This window comes from Haemaphysalis longicornis, unplaced genomic scaffold (genome assembly GCF_048455015.1).
Source record: "Haemaphysalis longicornis isolate Haplotype H1 unplaced genomic scaffold, Haemaphysalis longicornis Haplotype H1 scaffold_2, whole genome shotgun sequence".
NCBI classification, from domain to species: Eukaryota; Metazoa; Arthropoda; class Arachnida; order Ixodida; family Ixodidae; genus Haemaphysalis; species Haemaphysalis longicornis.
Window position 1 is genome coordinate 3,779,607 of NW_027526295.1, and position 14,736 is coordinate 3,794,342.

General features: G+C 52.5%; 2 protein-coding genes across 3 annotated transcripts in view; one reads left to right on the plus strand and one right to left on the minus strand.

The window, feature by feature from the left end:
- Positions 1-1,085: 1,085 nt before the first annotated feature.
- LOC144168691 (pre-mRNA-splicing factor RBM22) lies at positions 1,086-2,444 on the minus strand. The gene has a single exon (XM_077697625.1). The coding sequence runs from the start codon at positions 2,401-2,403 to the stop codon at positions 1,141-1,143; it is 1,263 nt and encodes a 420-aa protein (XP_077553751.1). The 5' UTR covers positions 2,404-2,444; the 3' UTR covers positions 1,086-1,140.
- A 141-nt stretch (positions 2,445-2,585) lies between these two features.
- LOC144168690 (tubulin monoglutamylase TTLL4-like) overlaps positions 2,586-14,736 on the plus strand; it is a 47,730-nt gene continuing 35,579 nt past the window's right edge. The window contains exons 1-7 of one of the 2 annotated variants that reach the window (XM_077697623.1): positions 2,642-2,732; positions 4,723-4,768; positions 7,379-7,541; positions 8,890-8,942; positions 10,253-10,432; positions 13,146-13,256; positions 14,396-14,472. In XM_077697623.1, coding sequence (XP_077553749.1) covers positions 7,381-7,541; positions 8,890-8,942; positions 10,253-10,432; positions 13,146-13,256; positions 14,396-14,472 — 582 coding nt within the window. In that variant the 5' untranslated portion in view covers positions 2,642-2,732; positions 4,723-4,768; positions 7,379-7,380. Of the gene's footprint in view, positions 2,733-4,722; positions 4,769-7,378; positions 7,542-8,889; positions 8,943-10,252; positions 10,433-13,145; positions 13,257-14,395; positions 14,473-14,736 lie in introns of both variants that reach the window. The other variant, XM_077697624.1, reaches the window with a different exon arrangement.

Here is a 14,736-nt window from a genome sequence, read left to right on the forward strand (position 1 = left end):
GTCTTGCAGACCGTTTAGATGATGTTCATGTTAAAGTTTGTAGATACGTTGATGATTTTTCAGTAATCTTTGAAGGGCGGGTATCCGGCGGCCATTCTTTTGTCGGCAGCTGAGAGGAACCTCAAGAATTTAGAACAGAGGAAGGGCAGGTCACAGGAGGGTGAAAAGAAAAAAGTAGCAGTAATTCCATATCTGCACAATACGTCTCAAAAAGATTGCAAATCGGGTGAACGTAAAGGTTGTTTTTTCTGCACCTAACAAATTGAACAAAATTTGCAAGTTGACTAACCCCTTCCGTAAAGCACCGGTTGGGTGTGTAAAAGGACATAGGAAACCATGTGTTAAGTGCGCAGTCGGTGTGGTGTATGATGTTCCCCTTTCGTGTGGAAAGCGTTATATAGGCCAAACCGGCCGTTGTCTTAACGACCGGTTAGGCGAGCACAGGCGGAAGGTCAGCAAATACAGGGATGGCCATTTGTCCGTTCACTGCCACGACTGCGGCTGCGTGCCGCGGTTTGAGCAATGTGTGATGCGGTCGAAGCACAAGGAACAAAAAGTAAGAGAAATAGCAGAGGCAGATTTGATTAGCAAAGCGGGGTTGTCCGGTGTGAGTGTGCCGTCACTGAATGTGTCGGATAAGGAGGCAACGTTTCTGCGCAGGGCTGCAACACGCCAGCATTGGCGGTGACGGTGGGAAGTGATTGCGGGTAGGCTGGGGATACAGATTTGTACGTTTGTGTGAAATAAAATTAGTTGGAAGTTAGCGCTGTGTTGTGTGTTCTCTCTCTGTCCTCGTCCTTTTTTGCGCTATGAATTCATCAAAATGAATTTGGTTCAAATGACATTCGAACCCTCGTGTTGCCGGGGTATTACCCACACAAAACCGCTGCTTGACGCTGGAGCTTTCCACTCAAGCCTCAGCCACAGCCTGTGATGTGCTTCAGTAGCTGTGCACGCAAAAAGACAGGTCGATGCAGTTCGATGGACCTTCTGAACCGGCCACAAGCTAAGCACCTGCGAGCATGGCACTTGTTACCCACAGCGGCCGGACGCAGCAGAACTGCTGTGAGACAGAGACACACCTAGCACACGACTTCGCCAGGAACTCTTTATTGGTCGTGTCGATGCCGCCTGGCGCCTTCAGGGCTTGCCCCGGCTGCCGAGGCGCTGGGGGTCCTGCGACGGGTAGTGGACGGGCGCGCGCATGTGCGGCGGCACGGTGCCGGGCGGCGCCAGTCCGGGAGGCGGCGGCAGCGGCGGCGGGGGCACGGGCTCGCCCGGCGGGGACAGGAAGGCGGGCGGCGGGGGCGGCACGAACGCCATGGGCGGCGGGTGCAGCGGGGGCGCCAGGTTGAAGTAGTTGTTGGCCAGCTCGTCCGGCGGCAGCGGAAGGGTGCCCGGCAGGCCCGGCACGGGCTCCAGCGGGGGGCCCCCCGGCCGCTCGGCCGCCGCCTCGAGGCCCGGCGGCGGCGGGTTGGACCGGGCCAGCGGCCGGCCCCACTTGATGATGAGCCGGCGGCCGGCCAGGATGAGCTTGTTGAAGGTCTTCTCGGCGGCCAGCTCGGCGCTCACTCGGTTGGTGAACTGCACGAAGGCGCACTGCTGCCGCGCCAGCATGGTCACGCTGCGGATCTCGCCGTACTGGTAGAAGTGGTCGCGCAGCTCTTTCTCCGTCAGCCGCTCGCCGAGGTTGCCCACGTAGAGGGTGGTGATCGAGCCGTCCTCGGGCGGCTCCAGCTTGGGCATGGCGGCCGCGCGGCGCAGCAGCTTGTCGGCGACGGGGTCGTTGACGCCGTAGTAGCGGTCGCGGATGTTCTGGTCGGCCAGCGGGTCGTCCGGGTCCGTCGGCTTCTCGTGCCGGTACGGGCACTCTTCGCCCCGCCTGCACTCGCCCTTCACCCAGAAGCTGCAGATGTGCGGACGGTTGCGCTTGTAGTAGGGAGTGGTGCGCGCCAGCTTCATCAGCAGGTCGCTGGGGCTCTGCGCCTTGGCCAGCGCGCCGAACGGCTGGCTGGGGTCGCCGTCGGCCACGGCGCGCTCCATGTTCTGGGAGTAGTACTCCTTGTTCACGTCCGACTTGGGCATGTCGTCACGCAGGCTAAGCGCGTTGTCACGCACCTGCACCGGAAGGCCGTAGTCCAGGTCCAGCAGGCACGTCTGGCACACGTTCTTGAGCTTGCTGCACGTCTGACAGACCTCGGTCTTCTTGAAGCGCATCCGGCCGCCGGGGCACCAGCGGAACACGGTGAAGGGCCGAGAGCAGATTTTGCACTCCTTGCCGAACCGCTCCTTGGTCATTCGCACGTACGGATTGTCGCCCAGGCATGTCTGGCAGAGAATGGGGAACTCGGCCTCCTCCCAGTTAAGTCGATTGTAAGTATTCGCACTCTTCGACGTCGCCATTTTGCGCCATTCGCGTCGGCTTCGATCAGTGTTGTTGCGCCGGCTTTCTAAATTGCGACGGGGACAGCGCAATTTTCAGCCGTGCAGTTATTATACTTCTCGCGCGAAAAACAAACTTACAGAAGTAACTATACAGGTACAAAGCGTATTTTTGGCTATTTAGCTACATCTTTAAAAGTTTTGAAATATATTTTTGTTACGCGGCTTTCGGTTTCAACGAAATTTGAAGCCAAGCCGTAAAACGAACGTGATGAGCCGTTTCGAGTCAAGCAACGTCTAAGCCAACAGAATCCGTTCTTTTCCAGCGCGTGTTCGGAAGGATTGAGAAGGTATGGATCCGTATCCTATTTCATTCCTATAATTTGTGGAATGTTCTATGCCATCAAGCAGGGGCCAGCTATGCGTCCGCAGCTATGTGGGGCCTGGTTAGCGTAATCTTCAAAGCGATTGGGCACTCAGTATTGCGCGAGTGCAGCCTTTACAGTTGACAAATCCATTCATTCGCGCCCTGAACTGCCCCTCGAGGGCGCATGCCTTTCCCGCTCCGTCACGCCGGAGTTCTTTTGGGGCTTTTGGGTGGCAGCGTATAGAAAAAGTGGGGGTTCGGTGTTCTCACCCCGGTAGACAAGTGTGGTTGCCCTTCTGTGTTGCGGCTGTGGAACAACAGGACGGAGCCTAATTACAATTGCACTGCTAACGCGAGTTGGCGCCATAACACAGCTTTTCTCTCCTTTCTATAGTCTGCTCCTCATCAAAGTTTACCCTCACTGCGTCTTTTTCGGCCTTTCGAAACGCCTAATTTGGCGCGTGCGTTCTAGCGCACGCGTTCCGAAAAGGCCTCGACAGGTGCCAGTCGGTGCAAAGCTAGTTATTATAACGCCACGTAATCATAGCTGCAAATAGCGCTCAGGACGCTCTGACGCGCCTTCGTGTGCGATATAGGAGTGCGAGCAAAGCAGTAGTTCTACAAATTACTGATAGTTCAGGGGAGCTGGCGGCTGAGTGTTGATGTTGGTCGCAGTTAGCAGGTCTCGAGCGTGGTGGACGCCACACACTGAGCTGTGATTGGCTGTTATACTGGACAGCTAGCGCAACATTTTATACAAGTGTCTGTGCGAGTCGCTGACTTAACAGGAGCTGTTATCTCTGGTCTGCTTCGTGGCGCGCAGTTCAGAAACCCGTACAGATGTCTTCCCTGCGAAGCTCCCAGTGGCGGCATGTGCAGTTTGATTTTCGCAGCTGTCTGTCCTTAATTCACGCTGTCGAGATGGGGATTTCGTGCCTGGTGAAGTTATTCTCGAAACGCGCGGCTTGGCTTCCCGCTTCTGCTGAAGTATTCCAATTCTTTTTCCGGAGGGAAAATCAACGTCGGTATTGTTGACACTGTGACTAGCTCGGCGTGCTTGCATTTTACATTCCGAACAGTGCGGAAACCGACGTACACGTTTTGTAGTTAAACGTAGTGTAGCTAAGCTCTAGCAGCCAGTCCCTGTAGGCTCTCGGAACCGCAGCGCTTGGCCTGTTGTGCTGTCAGAAGTGGATGGCACGTTGGCAGTGTGCTTCAAGCTGTGCTCAGTCTTAGGTACTATGTAGTGCTGACGCGAGGAGCAGAGCCACGGTACCACTTGGCTGCGGGGGTTTCAAGTGTTCAGCTTAGCCAGTTTTATTTAGAGGGGGGCCGAGAAGGAAATTTCGGTTGCAGGTCGTAACAGCGAAGGGGTTGTGTGGAGGCCTTTTCTTTACTATGCATTTCGGTATGAACTAATCATCAGTGGGCACTGACCTGCCATGGCGGCTGCTTTTCTGACGGAGGCAGAAAGCAAGAACGTGCACGTTAGAGATCCCCAGGTGGTCAAAATTAATCTGGGGCTCTCCGCTACGGCACGCCTCATCGCCTGTAAAACCCCACAATCAATCAATGCTTCTTCAGTTGTGCTTGAATCGTGGATTGAGACGACCGCTGCATGGTTTGCTTGTGCATTCCAGCTCTGTGTGTGCAGCTTTCTCTTGTTCAACCAGAAGTGTGACTACGAGCTGTTGGGTAAAGGAGCCTGGTGAAGGGAAGCAACCGTGAAGTGAGGCTTCAGAGCCCCACACGACGTTAAGTCGCTGCGGCGCTCTGGACTCAATTTCTTGATTGCCTGGAACAAGCTGCTGCTTGGCTGCATGTCGCGAATGGCACAGGGAAGCTACCAATGCCTGAAAAGTCCTTGGAGAGGCAAATTGCTCGTACCATTTGTCCCAGACTGGGACTTTCAATGCCCGTGTGCTCTGCTTACGTTGCAATCGCCTGAGCCCCCTTTTGATGTCTCGTGCCAGGTGTGAACGCATCTTGCCCGGAAGAACTCGGCAGAGCTGCCCTGTTGTGAGTACTACTTGGTAGCCGCCAACACTGGCGGGTTGCCACCCTTGAGGCGGGGAAGTACAACCAATCGCATCTCGCCGTGCATGAGTTCAGGAGACTGCACCGGCCCAGCAACACTGGTCCCAGGTTTAGTGCAAAAATGAAGCTTGGATGGCGACTCCCCAGTTGCTTTTTCAGAGCCAGGAAATTTCAACATGTGGTTAGCAGTAGGGTCAGTACTAAAGCGTGTCACCCCAGTGGGCCACGGCTTATGTCATGCCACCCGCTACCAAACGGGATAAGCAGCAAACAAAAAAACTCTCTTCTTGTCCTATTTTGTACCACTGTCTTAAATTGTCGGGATCAGTCTCCAACTAGCCCAAATCCTCGCCTTAACTCAGCTGACATCTTGTAGTGCAACGTCTTCGAGTTTTTCAATGTTACCTTTTTTTGGGGGAAAAGAAATGGCCTTTGGAGGTGGAATTCAGTAGGTCATTGAAGGTTTTTTTTTTTTTTTTTCCAGTTTACAGAGGTGTATTACCTATGTCTTCATAGCCCTTTCAAGGAATCTAAACCGGTAGAAGGACCTGCGACAGGTTCAAGGGCGTGGGCTCAAACTTGTTGGCCTGAAAAAAAAAAAAAAAAAAACGCGTCGTCCCTTAAATGGAAATGAAGGAATTGGCAAGTGAGAGTATATCCGGATTTTCCCTGTATACTGCATTAAAAACGTTGCACAGAAGTTATGGCCAAGTCCGAGATTTGTAATCTATCAAACTTCTGGATGTCACTGCAGTAGTTAGCAAGGGTGCCACTTGGTTCATACTTTGTCTCTCCTCCCGTCTTCTGAGCTCTGCAAAAGAGTCGCCATTTGGCCAAGGTGTACTGGCTTAACTTCATGAGGGGCAGCACAGTAGACGAATATAGAGAAAAAGAGGACGGGACAATGAGAAAAGCTCCTTGCTCTGCAAGGGAACTAAGGCTGCATACTTCCGATGAAAAGTAGAGTAAATTATCGCACGAGCGAGTTAAATGCGGCATGGAGACAAAATGTTTTATTTGAAAGGCTCGGTTAGTATCTTCAGCGGCAGCAGAGGGGGCTTTATTCAAATCAAAATTAAACAATTCAAGCCAAAATTTCTATTCTCCCAGTGCGAGGTGTGATCCCTGGCAGCAATGGCGTATTCAGGGTGGGCACCTAAAACGAAAGGTAGTAAGTCCACTGAGGCTGCTGCCGTGCAACAGTGTTTTTCGTAATGCCGCTCAAGGAGCACTGTTCGCACAGGTTTTGCTTTTGACTGGGCTCTGCCTGCTGTATTCTTGTTACAGTTGATGGTAATCATTTCACGAAACATCACCCGACCAGCAGGGTCACGCGAGTAGCCGTGCCGCTTATGTCAGTTGACCAGTGGCGTGTCAGATGCGACCAACGTGTCCGACGGCTGGGCTAGCCTGTTTCTCCCGGCCTAACTGCTTATATGTTTACACGATTGTTTGTGACCTCCATTGTTTACCCTGCCTCTCTTATTGCTATGAAAAGAATATGCGCTAAATTCCAGTGCGAATGGCTCGTTCTGCAAGCCCACAATCCCTGTTTAACTTGCGTTGGATTTTGTGAATCAATAACAAAGAGCAGCCCATAGTACTACGTCGCAAGTTCATGGCTACTCTGTGCTCCTCGTCATGAAGCTTATCTGAGTGAAGCTTGCGTTAACCCTTTGAGGGTCGAATTCTTTCGTCAAATGCGACCCCCGAGGGTCGATTTTTTTTATTGCCGATTTAAATTCTTCGGATGAATCCATTTAGAGAAAAAATTAGCATAATATTTTTAGGTTGACCATAAAGTGACCAAAGAATTGTTTGTGTTGTTATATACATGTGGCTTATTCATGAGTAAAATCGAGGATTCGATGGATGCCCGTCTGGTCGGGAGTGACATTAAAGCACATAATGAAGAAGACGCTGACCATAAGAGAAAATAAAACAATGACGTTTGGGAACCCCGAACAGGACCCTTGTTCACCATGTGGGGTGCCGAAAGCGCCTTCTTCATTATGTGCTTCTATTAATAAGTAATACACGAAAAATTCTAAATAAAAACGCGTGAGTAACAAGCCGGCACCTTTTGAGTGAATCGAAATCAGATGGACATCAGTTTCGTGGTGTGCAAAAAGCAGGAAGCGCCTGGAAGACGATACCAAAACGACCCGCTGTGCCCGCACGCGCACGCGACCGGATGCGCGAGTGATGGAAGGCGCACTGCTCCTAAGAAATACAAAAAAAGGAGAAAAGATCCTCATCAGTTTCGCAGGCACCCTTGGTCTGTGGCAGCCGCAAAAAGCGAGAGGCGCCCGGTGGGCGTAAGGGGCAATACCCAGCAATACCCAGCGCGCCGCTGAAGTAAATCATAAAAAAATACAAAGAAGAGCCATTGGCGCAAGAAAATAATTTGACGTATTTCTGAAGTGTGGCAGCACATGCCAAGCAAAAGAGGTTGGCGAAAAGGCGCGCTTTTTAAACGTACGGGCGACGGCGCACATGTACGCCTGGCGAGGGTTGAAACAGTTACTGTGGCGGGGCAGCAGCAGCGCCGCCAAGTGGGCGAGCTCTGTCCTCCCGGCCCCGTTGGTGCAGGGATGGTGTCGCGGGTGCAGCCGCAGGGCTCCTCCTCGCTGTACCACCTGCTGGAAGACAGCCAGGCGGCCATCTTCTGCTGCTGCTGCGAGGCCCCCTCGCCCGGCTGCGCTCGCCGCACCTCCTCCTCGGACGCGTCCGCCACCCCTCCGCCGCTCGTCAGGTAGGTGCTGGGATCTTTGGAGGCTTGAAATTGAGTGGACGCACTCCTAGTGAAGGTTGTCACCTAGTTTTGGTGTCGCAGAGCTTTCGCATTTCTCTCAACTGTCACTATGAAGGGGGGGAAAATCGCGAGGCCTGTGTCCTGTTTGTGCGATTGGCAGCCCCCAACCCAAGCAACTGCCAAAGAGCCTTGCTGGGGGCCTCTAGTTTTATGTGGCCTCGTACTTGAATGCTCACAAGCACCGATGGCCATGTCTTCAGTTTTTCCCTTATTGCGTCACTGCTGCTTCGGCTGTGTCCCTGCTAACGTCAAGTAGCATGAAATTTGAAAGTTTCTCAGTCTTGTCGTTTTGTATTCGGTTAAAAGAAAAATGCCACTCATGGCTGTAATACAGTTGAGGCTGTTGCCAAAGGCCATCTCTTCTGAACTGAATGAGGTTGCGTTTTGCCTTCTTGGCCACTTCGCATATTGAATCCATGTAACTTGGCGGGAGGAATTTCACGAATTAATGGGTACTTCACGCTGCAATATTTTTTGGCCCCGACTGGGAACTACAGCAACTTTACTCTGCCAAAATAGTTTTTTTTTAAACAACCCAGTTTGGTGCCCATGAACAAAAAATTTTTCAGGGGGAATCTGTCCAAAATTTAGGTACCCTACAAATGTGTAAAACCCCGATGGTGGGACTATGGTGCAGCTATGAGGCCAGGAAGGAAATGTGAAAGAACGAAAGTTTTGCTGGTAGTCTGGGTGGATATCTCTAGCCTGCACTGTATAGTTCAGAACAGAATGTTGTCTTGGCATTACTCTTGTTAGACTCATTGTGTAATGAGCTGCTTGTCTGTTCGGTGGTCCTGTGCATCAGTACACGTTCAATCGTAATTATGGGGGCTGGATTGAAAGTCATACCTGGGATCGTCTGTGTCGCAGTGCAAACCAGTTACCCTGTGTCAAAGGGCAGAAATGGCTGGAAACGAGAAAAAAAATGATTGCGAATGTGTGCGTGTGAAACTGTCTGCTTTTAAGTGAGGCTGTGAGCAGTCCTTTGACAAGAAGCCTGCACAATTGTTACGGAACCAGCCAGGACGGGTGCAATGCCCTCCAATGCTGGTGGCACTCATTGCAGGGCAGCAGAACTTGTCCCTTTCCATGGGGAGGCTGTGAAACGGGGTGGACTAACGGGGGGGAGCTGCACAACGCTGTCCTTGTTGGAGAGACGACTGTGAGTTGGCGTGCAGAAAGTTCTCAATTCCCACAGGATGCAAGAAGGCGCGCGACGCTTCAGATGTGCTACAGAGTTGCCACTTGGTAAATGCCCCAACAGAGTTGTTCCCTGGCGCCCTTGCAGGTCCCCCGAAGGTGTCGGTGGCAGGGAGCCCGGCAAGAGGCTCGTCGTCATGGGTGAGTGGCGGTGTTTGGCCATGATCTCCGTGGCCGCAGGGCTGTGCGTTGGGGTGCCTATTTGACCGCTGTAGCAGGAGTGAGTGGAAGTCTTTTATTAGCGCAAGGAGCGGAAGGGAGAGGCGGTCAGGAGGTCAGAGCGTTCAGAGCTTAGAAAGTGTACTCGGCAATGCGCACAGGTTGAACCAGTCAGTGCCACAGCAACACCGAGTCCGAGAAGCAGTTGAAGGCCAACTGCACTCAAGTTTCACCTGGGCCAAATTTATTTTGAACGTACAGTACGTACCAGCAAACCAGCCGGGACCTGACTGGCAGCACGTGAATGCGAAATTTGGCCCTGGGGGGCTTGATACTCCAGGCATGTTGAACACAAGCATCGGGGGCTACGAGTGTACTCTTTCTTGGCATTACAATGCTGCGAGATGCATGGTATTCAAGCACCCTTGTCCTGTTCAATGTGCGCCAGCGTAGAGGTCGTATTTGTCGTGACGCACTGGGTTTGGTTCCACCTGGTGGCGGCTGTGCGCGGGGGCACTCGTGCTGATACAGCAGAGAGCTCGTGGCGGTCTATAGGGCAGTCGTGGGAGATGCGTCGCGACGTGACTCTCTTGACTAGCGCTTGATTTTTGATGGGTCATTGTGAATTGGCAGGCGCAGTGTCTGTACGGTTGGAGAGGGGTGCGCACTTTCATGAGTGGTAGAAAGAAAACGGCCCAGAAAACTGGGATGCGGTAGGCAGATAACCACAAGCGTGCCAGTTTTCTGCATTGTTTTTGCTGGCAGCGAGTACCCAACTATCCCAGAGTCAAGCCTCGGTGCTTTGTGACTGGCTTTTGAATGGGCTCTCACAAAACGTGCATTACAGTGGAGCCTTGCTGCGAGTGAAGTGTTGCGAGTGCTCGCTGGTTTCACGACTCCCAATGGAACAGTGCACCGCCTGGTCTTCTCCTCCTGCCATCCCTTGTGGCGTGTTGTTGTGCACAATCTGTTGTGCGGTTTTCTAGCTCATCAGGTGCCACTGCGCGTGGTGTGCACTCCTGAGGCACGTCCCCGTTGGCCGGTGCGGGGCTGGAGTGGGCAGGCTTCGAAGGAATGGGCCAGACTTGTGCACGAGTATGCATGCAGTGTTGCTCGCACAGCTGGCACGTGGAGAGTGTGTGGCAAGGATGTGACTCTCCCAGTGGAGGACCAGGGCCTTGTCAAAGCCTCGTTGTGTGTGGGGCCTCTCGAGCGAAGGGGCTGGAGCCGTGGCGAGCGGGTGTGTGTGCTGTGGCGGCTGGTGTGCACAATGGTGGTCATGTCCCCGACAGGTGCAGCGCAGCAGCAGCAGCACGAGGAGCCCACCCCGCAGCAGCAGCAGCAGCGGGACACCGGGGGCGCCGCCAAGGCCGAGGAGGACCCCGAGGGCCCCTGCCTCTACTCCCCCTTCCGGCGCAGCCTCTTCCCGGGCGTGCCGCCCACCCTGCACTTCTACACCGAGGGACACCAGGGTGAGCAGGCCTCTTGAAGGGAGGACGCAGGGTTCGCACAGGTCCTTGAAAACCTTGAAAACCCTTAAATTTAGAAGTGCCTATTTCAAGGCCTTAAAAGTCCTTGAATTTTTAAATGGTCCTTGAAAACCCTCGATTTTCCTGGAGAGAATCAATGGCCCTGTCTTTTCACGAAAATTCAAAGTGTTTTGTCGGGGATTTTAGGTGTTAAAAAGTGTAAAGAAACATTGCAACAATCAAATTTCAGGGTATTGCGTGAAACTGCAACAAGTTTGGTGAATTTTCATTACGAGGCAACATTGCGAGCAGGCACTTCTCAATCCAGTTCATGTCAGGATACAATCCAGTGAAAGCCGGCTTGTGTTCTCTATCTTGCATCTTCCATTAAGTCTGTGGACGCTCGCTCATTGCATGTTTGCTGTGCCTCATATGCTCCATCTGCGTTTGCTTTTACGTGCAAATAGCAGATGTGTACATAGTTTGTCCTGCCTTGCAGCAACACTCGCCGATTTAATTTCATCTGAAACCCTTGCTGACAAGCAAGAGATGCAGGCAGGATTAACGAAGTTTTGAAATAAGACAGCCTGAGCAAAACAGCAAGAAAAAAGAAAAACGCGAATCATGAAATAAAAAAGGGTGGGGGAGCATTCATAAACCCGTTAGCGCCTATATAAATGTGCACTAATGTGCTTCGGTATTGTGCAATAGAAAAACTTTTGCATTGTGTTGAAAAAGTTATAATCTCAGATAAAACATTAGATTGGGACCTTGAAAATGTGCTTTCTGGTCCTTGAAAGTCCTTGAAAACCTGGAATTTTTGCTTTTGAAGCCTATACGAACCCTGGGAGGGCACATTCAGGGCAGTGCCTTTCTTTGCCCCGTCCAGCAGAGCAGCGCCAAGTGTCATACCAAAGTCATATTTTGGGGGTTTAAATGGGCCAAAGTTGCATGTCGTAGTGGAGGGCTACGAACATGTTTAGACCACCTGGGGATGCTTGACTTGCACCGAAATCTCAACAACAGGACGTTGTCGTTTTTCACCTACGTCATAAAAACAGCTGCTGTGGCCGGGATCGAACCTCACACATTGGTTTACAACGGAACCCTGATTATACGGGATTGTGTGAAAACGTTGTACGGCCAAAGTGTTGTATGATTGCAGTTGGAGTAATTTTTGTCGTTGTCGAGTAAACGCTGTCCGTTGTGGCTTGTAAGCAAAGAACTGATTTAAACTACCGTGTTTACCTTGTAATTACATCCGTGTAATTTGCAAACACCTTCTGTGAATTGTGTCTTGCATAATTTGCGAGAACCTAGCTTAATACCCAATTTTTGAAAGGATTATTTTTTGCTCATTTTCGAGAGAAAAAAATACTACTTGCACATTTTGTGTGCTCCTGTGCCATTCTGCACTAGCCTGGTGGCCGTGTGCCGCACGCGCATAATGCGAGCTCAAGAACGGCAACTGGATTGAGCAAGGAGGTCGCGAATGTCACAGCCACCAGGAAGTCGTACGGGGCCGTCAGAAGCCGTCACTGGCTTGTGCGAGAGTGGTGGTTGCTGCGCATCTTTGGCCACTTTCATCTAATCTCCAGGGGTTAATGGCATTCGTTGTCAAGCCGGTGTGCATAGTGAAAAAAGTCAGAAGCAACCTTGTGTGCCATCTGGAGAGGTAAGCCGAGAGGGGGAGAATGAGTGATGGTGTGAAGCTGCAAAGGAGTGAAAGACAGGAAAAACAGCAGGGGACATGGCATAGCGTGGAAAGGCCCTCATTGTCGAGACCAAGGTAAGAAATCAGGGGGAGGCAGAGGAAGCAGTGAGGTGACAGTGGGTCCTTGGAGGGGGCCAAGAAAGCAGCATGAAAGGTGGAAAGAAAGGATCTCGACCACTGTGGGCGTTGTGGACTCGCCCTAGCTGCTGCATTCAGGGTAGCGGGCCAGGAATGGAATGACTGTTGTCCTCGCTACTCTTGCACAGCAGGGGCTGCCCACAACGGGTTTGGACGAGCCATGTTGTCGCTCACTCCGAAGGGAGGCGATGCCATTCATGGCACAGGGGTTTGTCACGTGGGCAGCCACAATACAGAGACAACGCGGCACTGTGACCCTCGCCCCGGGTGTCTGCCCAGCCCGACATCGGGCGGCAGTTAGCATCTGCCTGTGACGCCCGCTGCGGCACGAGAGAGGAGCTCACGGTGGCTGCTGCATTGCAAGCCTCGGAACTTGACTGGGCGGCATGGCCGCTTGTGCGCAGACTTTAACACCGCAAGCTGTCACTGTATGTGGGTCAACCCAACAAAGGGCGAGGAGCCACCGGACATCGGACATGCGCAAGTCAACACAGTGGGCGCCGTGACCCTACTGCGTAGGGAACAATGGCCAATGCAACGAAGTGGGCATGAGCGCTGCGCTGCCTGATGGTCTCTCCCGATCGCTTGCACATGTCGCTGAGGGAGCGAGAGAGACGAGGGAGGATGCCCTCTCCCCTTTGCTAGTGCCCCAAGTGGAGCGGTTTGCGTCCCCACAGCATTTCCAGTCACACGGGCTGTCCTGTGAAGCAGACCCTGTGTGCCCTTGCTTTGTACGAGCAGTGTTAAATTCGCTGTTTCTCTGGAGAGTTTTCGGGGGCCACAGCATCTGGTTCCGCACTGTGCTTGCTCTCCCAGAAGCGCCTTTGTGTTGTGCCACTTGTGTTGATTAATCGTGCGGCGCAGTTCTCCCGCTGCCAGCGTGCATTCGTCGGCAGCTGCGGTGGAAGGTGACCACCATCACTCCCCTCCTCATCCGACAGACAGTGGTGCGGTCGGGCTTCCGGCTCACTCGCGGTGAGTGCCCCGTCTGCTTCATCACAATGGCGGGCTGCTCCCTAACGCCAGAGGCAGTGTTGTAGGTGGCAGACCACCCAGTCACAGTGTAACATGTGTTACACTGAGTATCAGTGTAAGTGTAATCCATTTTAACCCTTTCGGTCACCGTGTCTTCATATGGAGACGCTACTTTCTTCGTCGTTTTCCTCGTGGAAACGAGAAGAGTTCATGCTGCAGAGCGGTGCGTCTGATGTTCGAATCCTACGGAAGTGAAAGGTAGCACCATGTGATGTGGAATGGCGAAAGTGCACTCATAAACATCGTTTCAAAATGAACGGCACCAAGTTTTGTAGGAGCTCCGGTGCCATCCTAAGTTCTCTTTTACTGCGGCGTAAATCATTTATAAAGGCTAAAAACACCTCTTTCATGTGTTTAAATTATTATTTTAGCTCCTTGTTTGTAAACTGCCTCAGGATTTTTATTTTTTATAAGAAAAGCAGGATTCAGTAATGGTGCCTCCGTATGAGGACGCGACGCCATTTGCGTAATAAGTATTCTAGAGAGACTGAACCTTTTTTTCTTATCTCTAGACACTTGACACTGCTAAACCTCCAAGTATGGAATTTTTCTGCAGTGAATATAATAATTCGTAACTGAAAGGGTTAATGTTTGCACACGCGAGATAGCTCAGAGCAGGTACCCTTTTGCAATCAGCATCAGCATGACACCATCTGCTCTTCCTGGTCCCAGCTGCCGACATGAGGGCCCCCGTGACGTGGCCAATGCGTGGCTCTGGCATGCGTCACGTCACAGGTTTTGAGACTGACATCGTGGTGCCCAGGCACACAGAGAGGGGGAAGACCACGGCCAGTCTGGGTGCGGTGACGTCATGGGCACCCTTCTGTCGTGGCGGCCGCCTTGGTGTTCGTTTTGTTTGAACCGAAACTGACACAGGCAAACGAGGCTGTAAATAATTATGTACGCTGCGACCACCCACCGTCTAATGTGCCATTCTGTGATTAGTGGACTGTTAGGGACGCATAGCAGTGGGCAAAGTTACGTGTTAGTACTTTTGGGATGGGAACATGAGCCGCAGTGTTGTGCCGAGAGTGGTCCGGAGAAGGTGCTGTCCTGACCCTCGGCTGTGTCCCTTGCAGACGGCCCCTACTGGAACGGCACCTGGGGCAAGCACATCAAGTGCTTCACCTTTGCCGAGATCAAGGGCTTCCAGAAGGTGCGTGGGCCTCTGCTCCTCTCATCGCTTCCCGCTGCTGGGCGGAGGCAGCCCCGCACTCGCAGCCACATCAGTCGAAATACCGGTCGACCCGGCAACCTGGTGCATAGGCTGAGGGGTGACCTTTGGGCAAACTTTGTAGTGAAAAATTTCGACCTATGGTAGCTCAGAATGGGGTGCCACCTAGGGCAGTTTAGGCCTCTTGCACCGGCCCTTCTGGGCAGGAGGCAAGGGTAGAAAAGCCCCTTCAGAGGGCTTCAAAGT

Coding starts and splice junctions, on each gene's coding strand:
- LOC144168691 (XM_077697625.1), bottom strand. CDS start 2,403: ATGGCGACGTCGAAGAGTGCGAATACTTACAATCGACTTAACTGGGAG.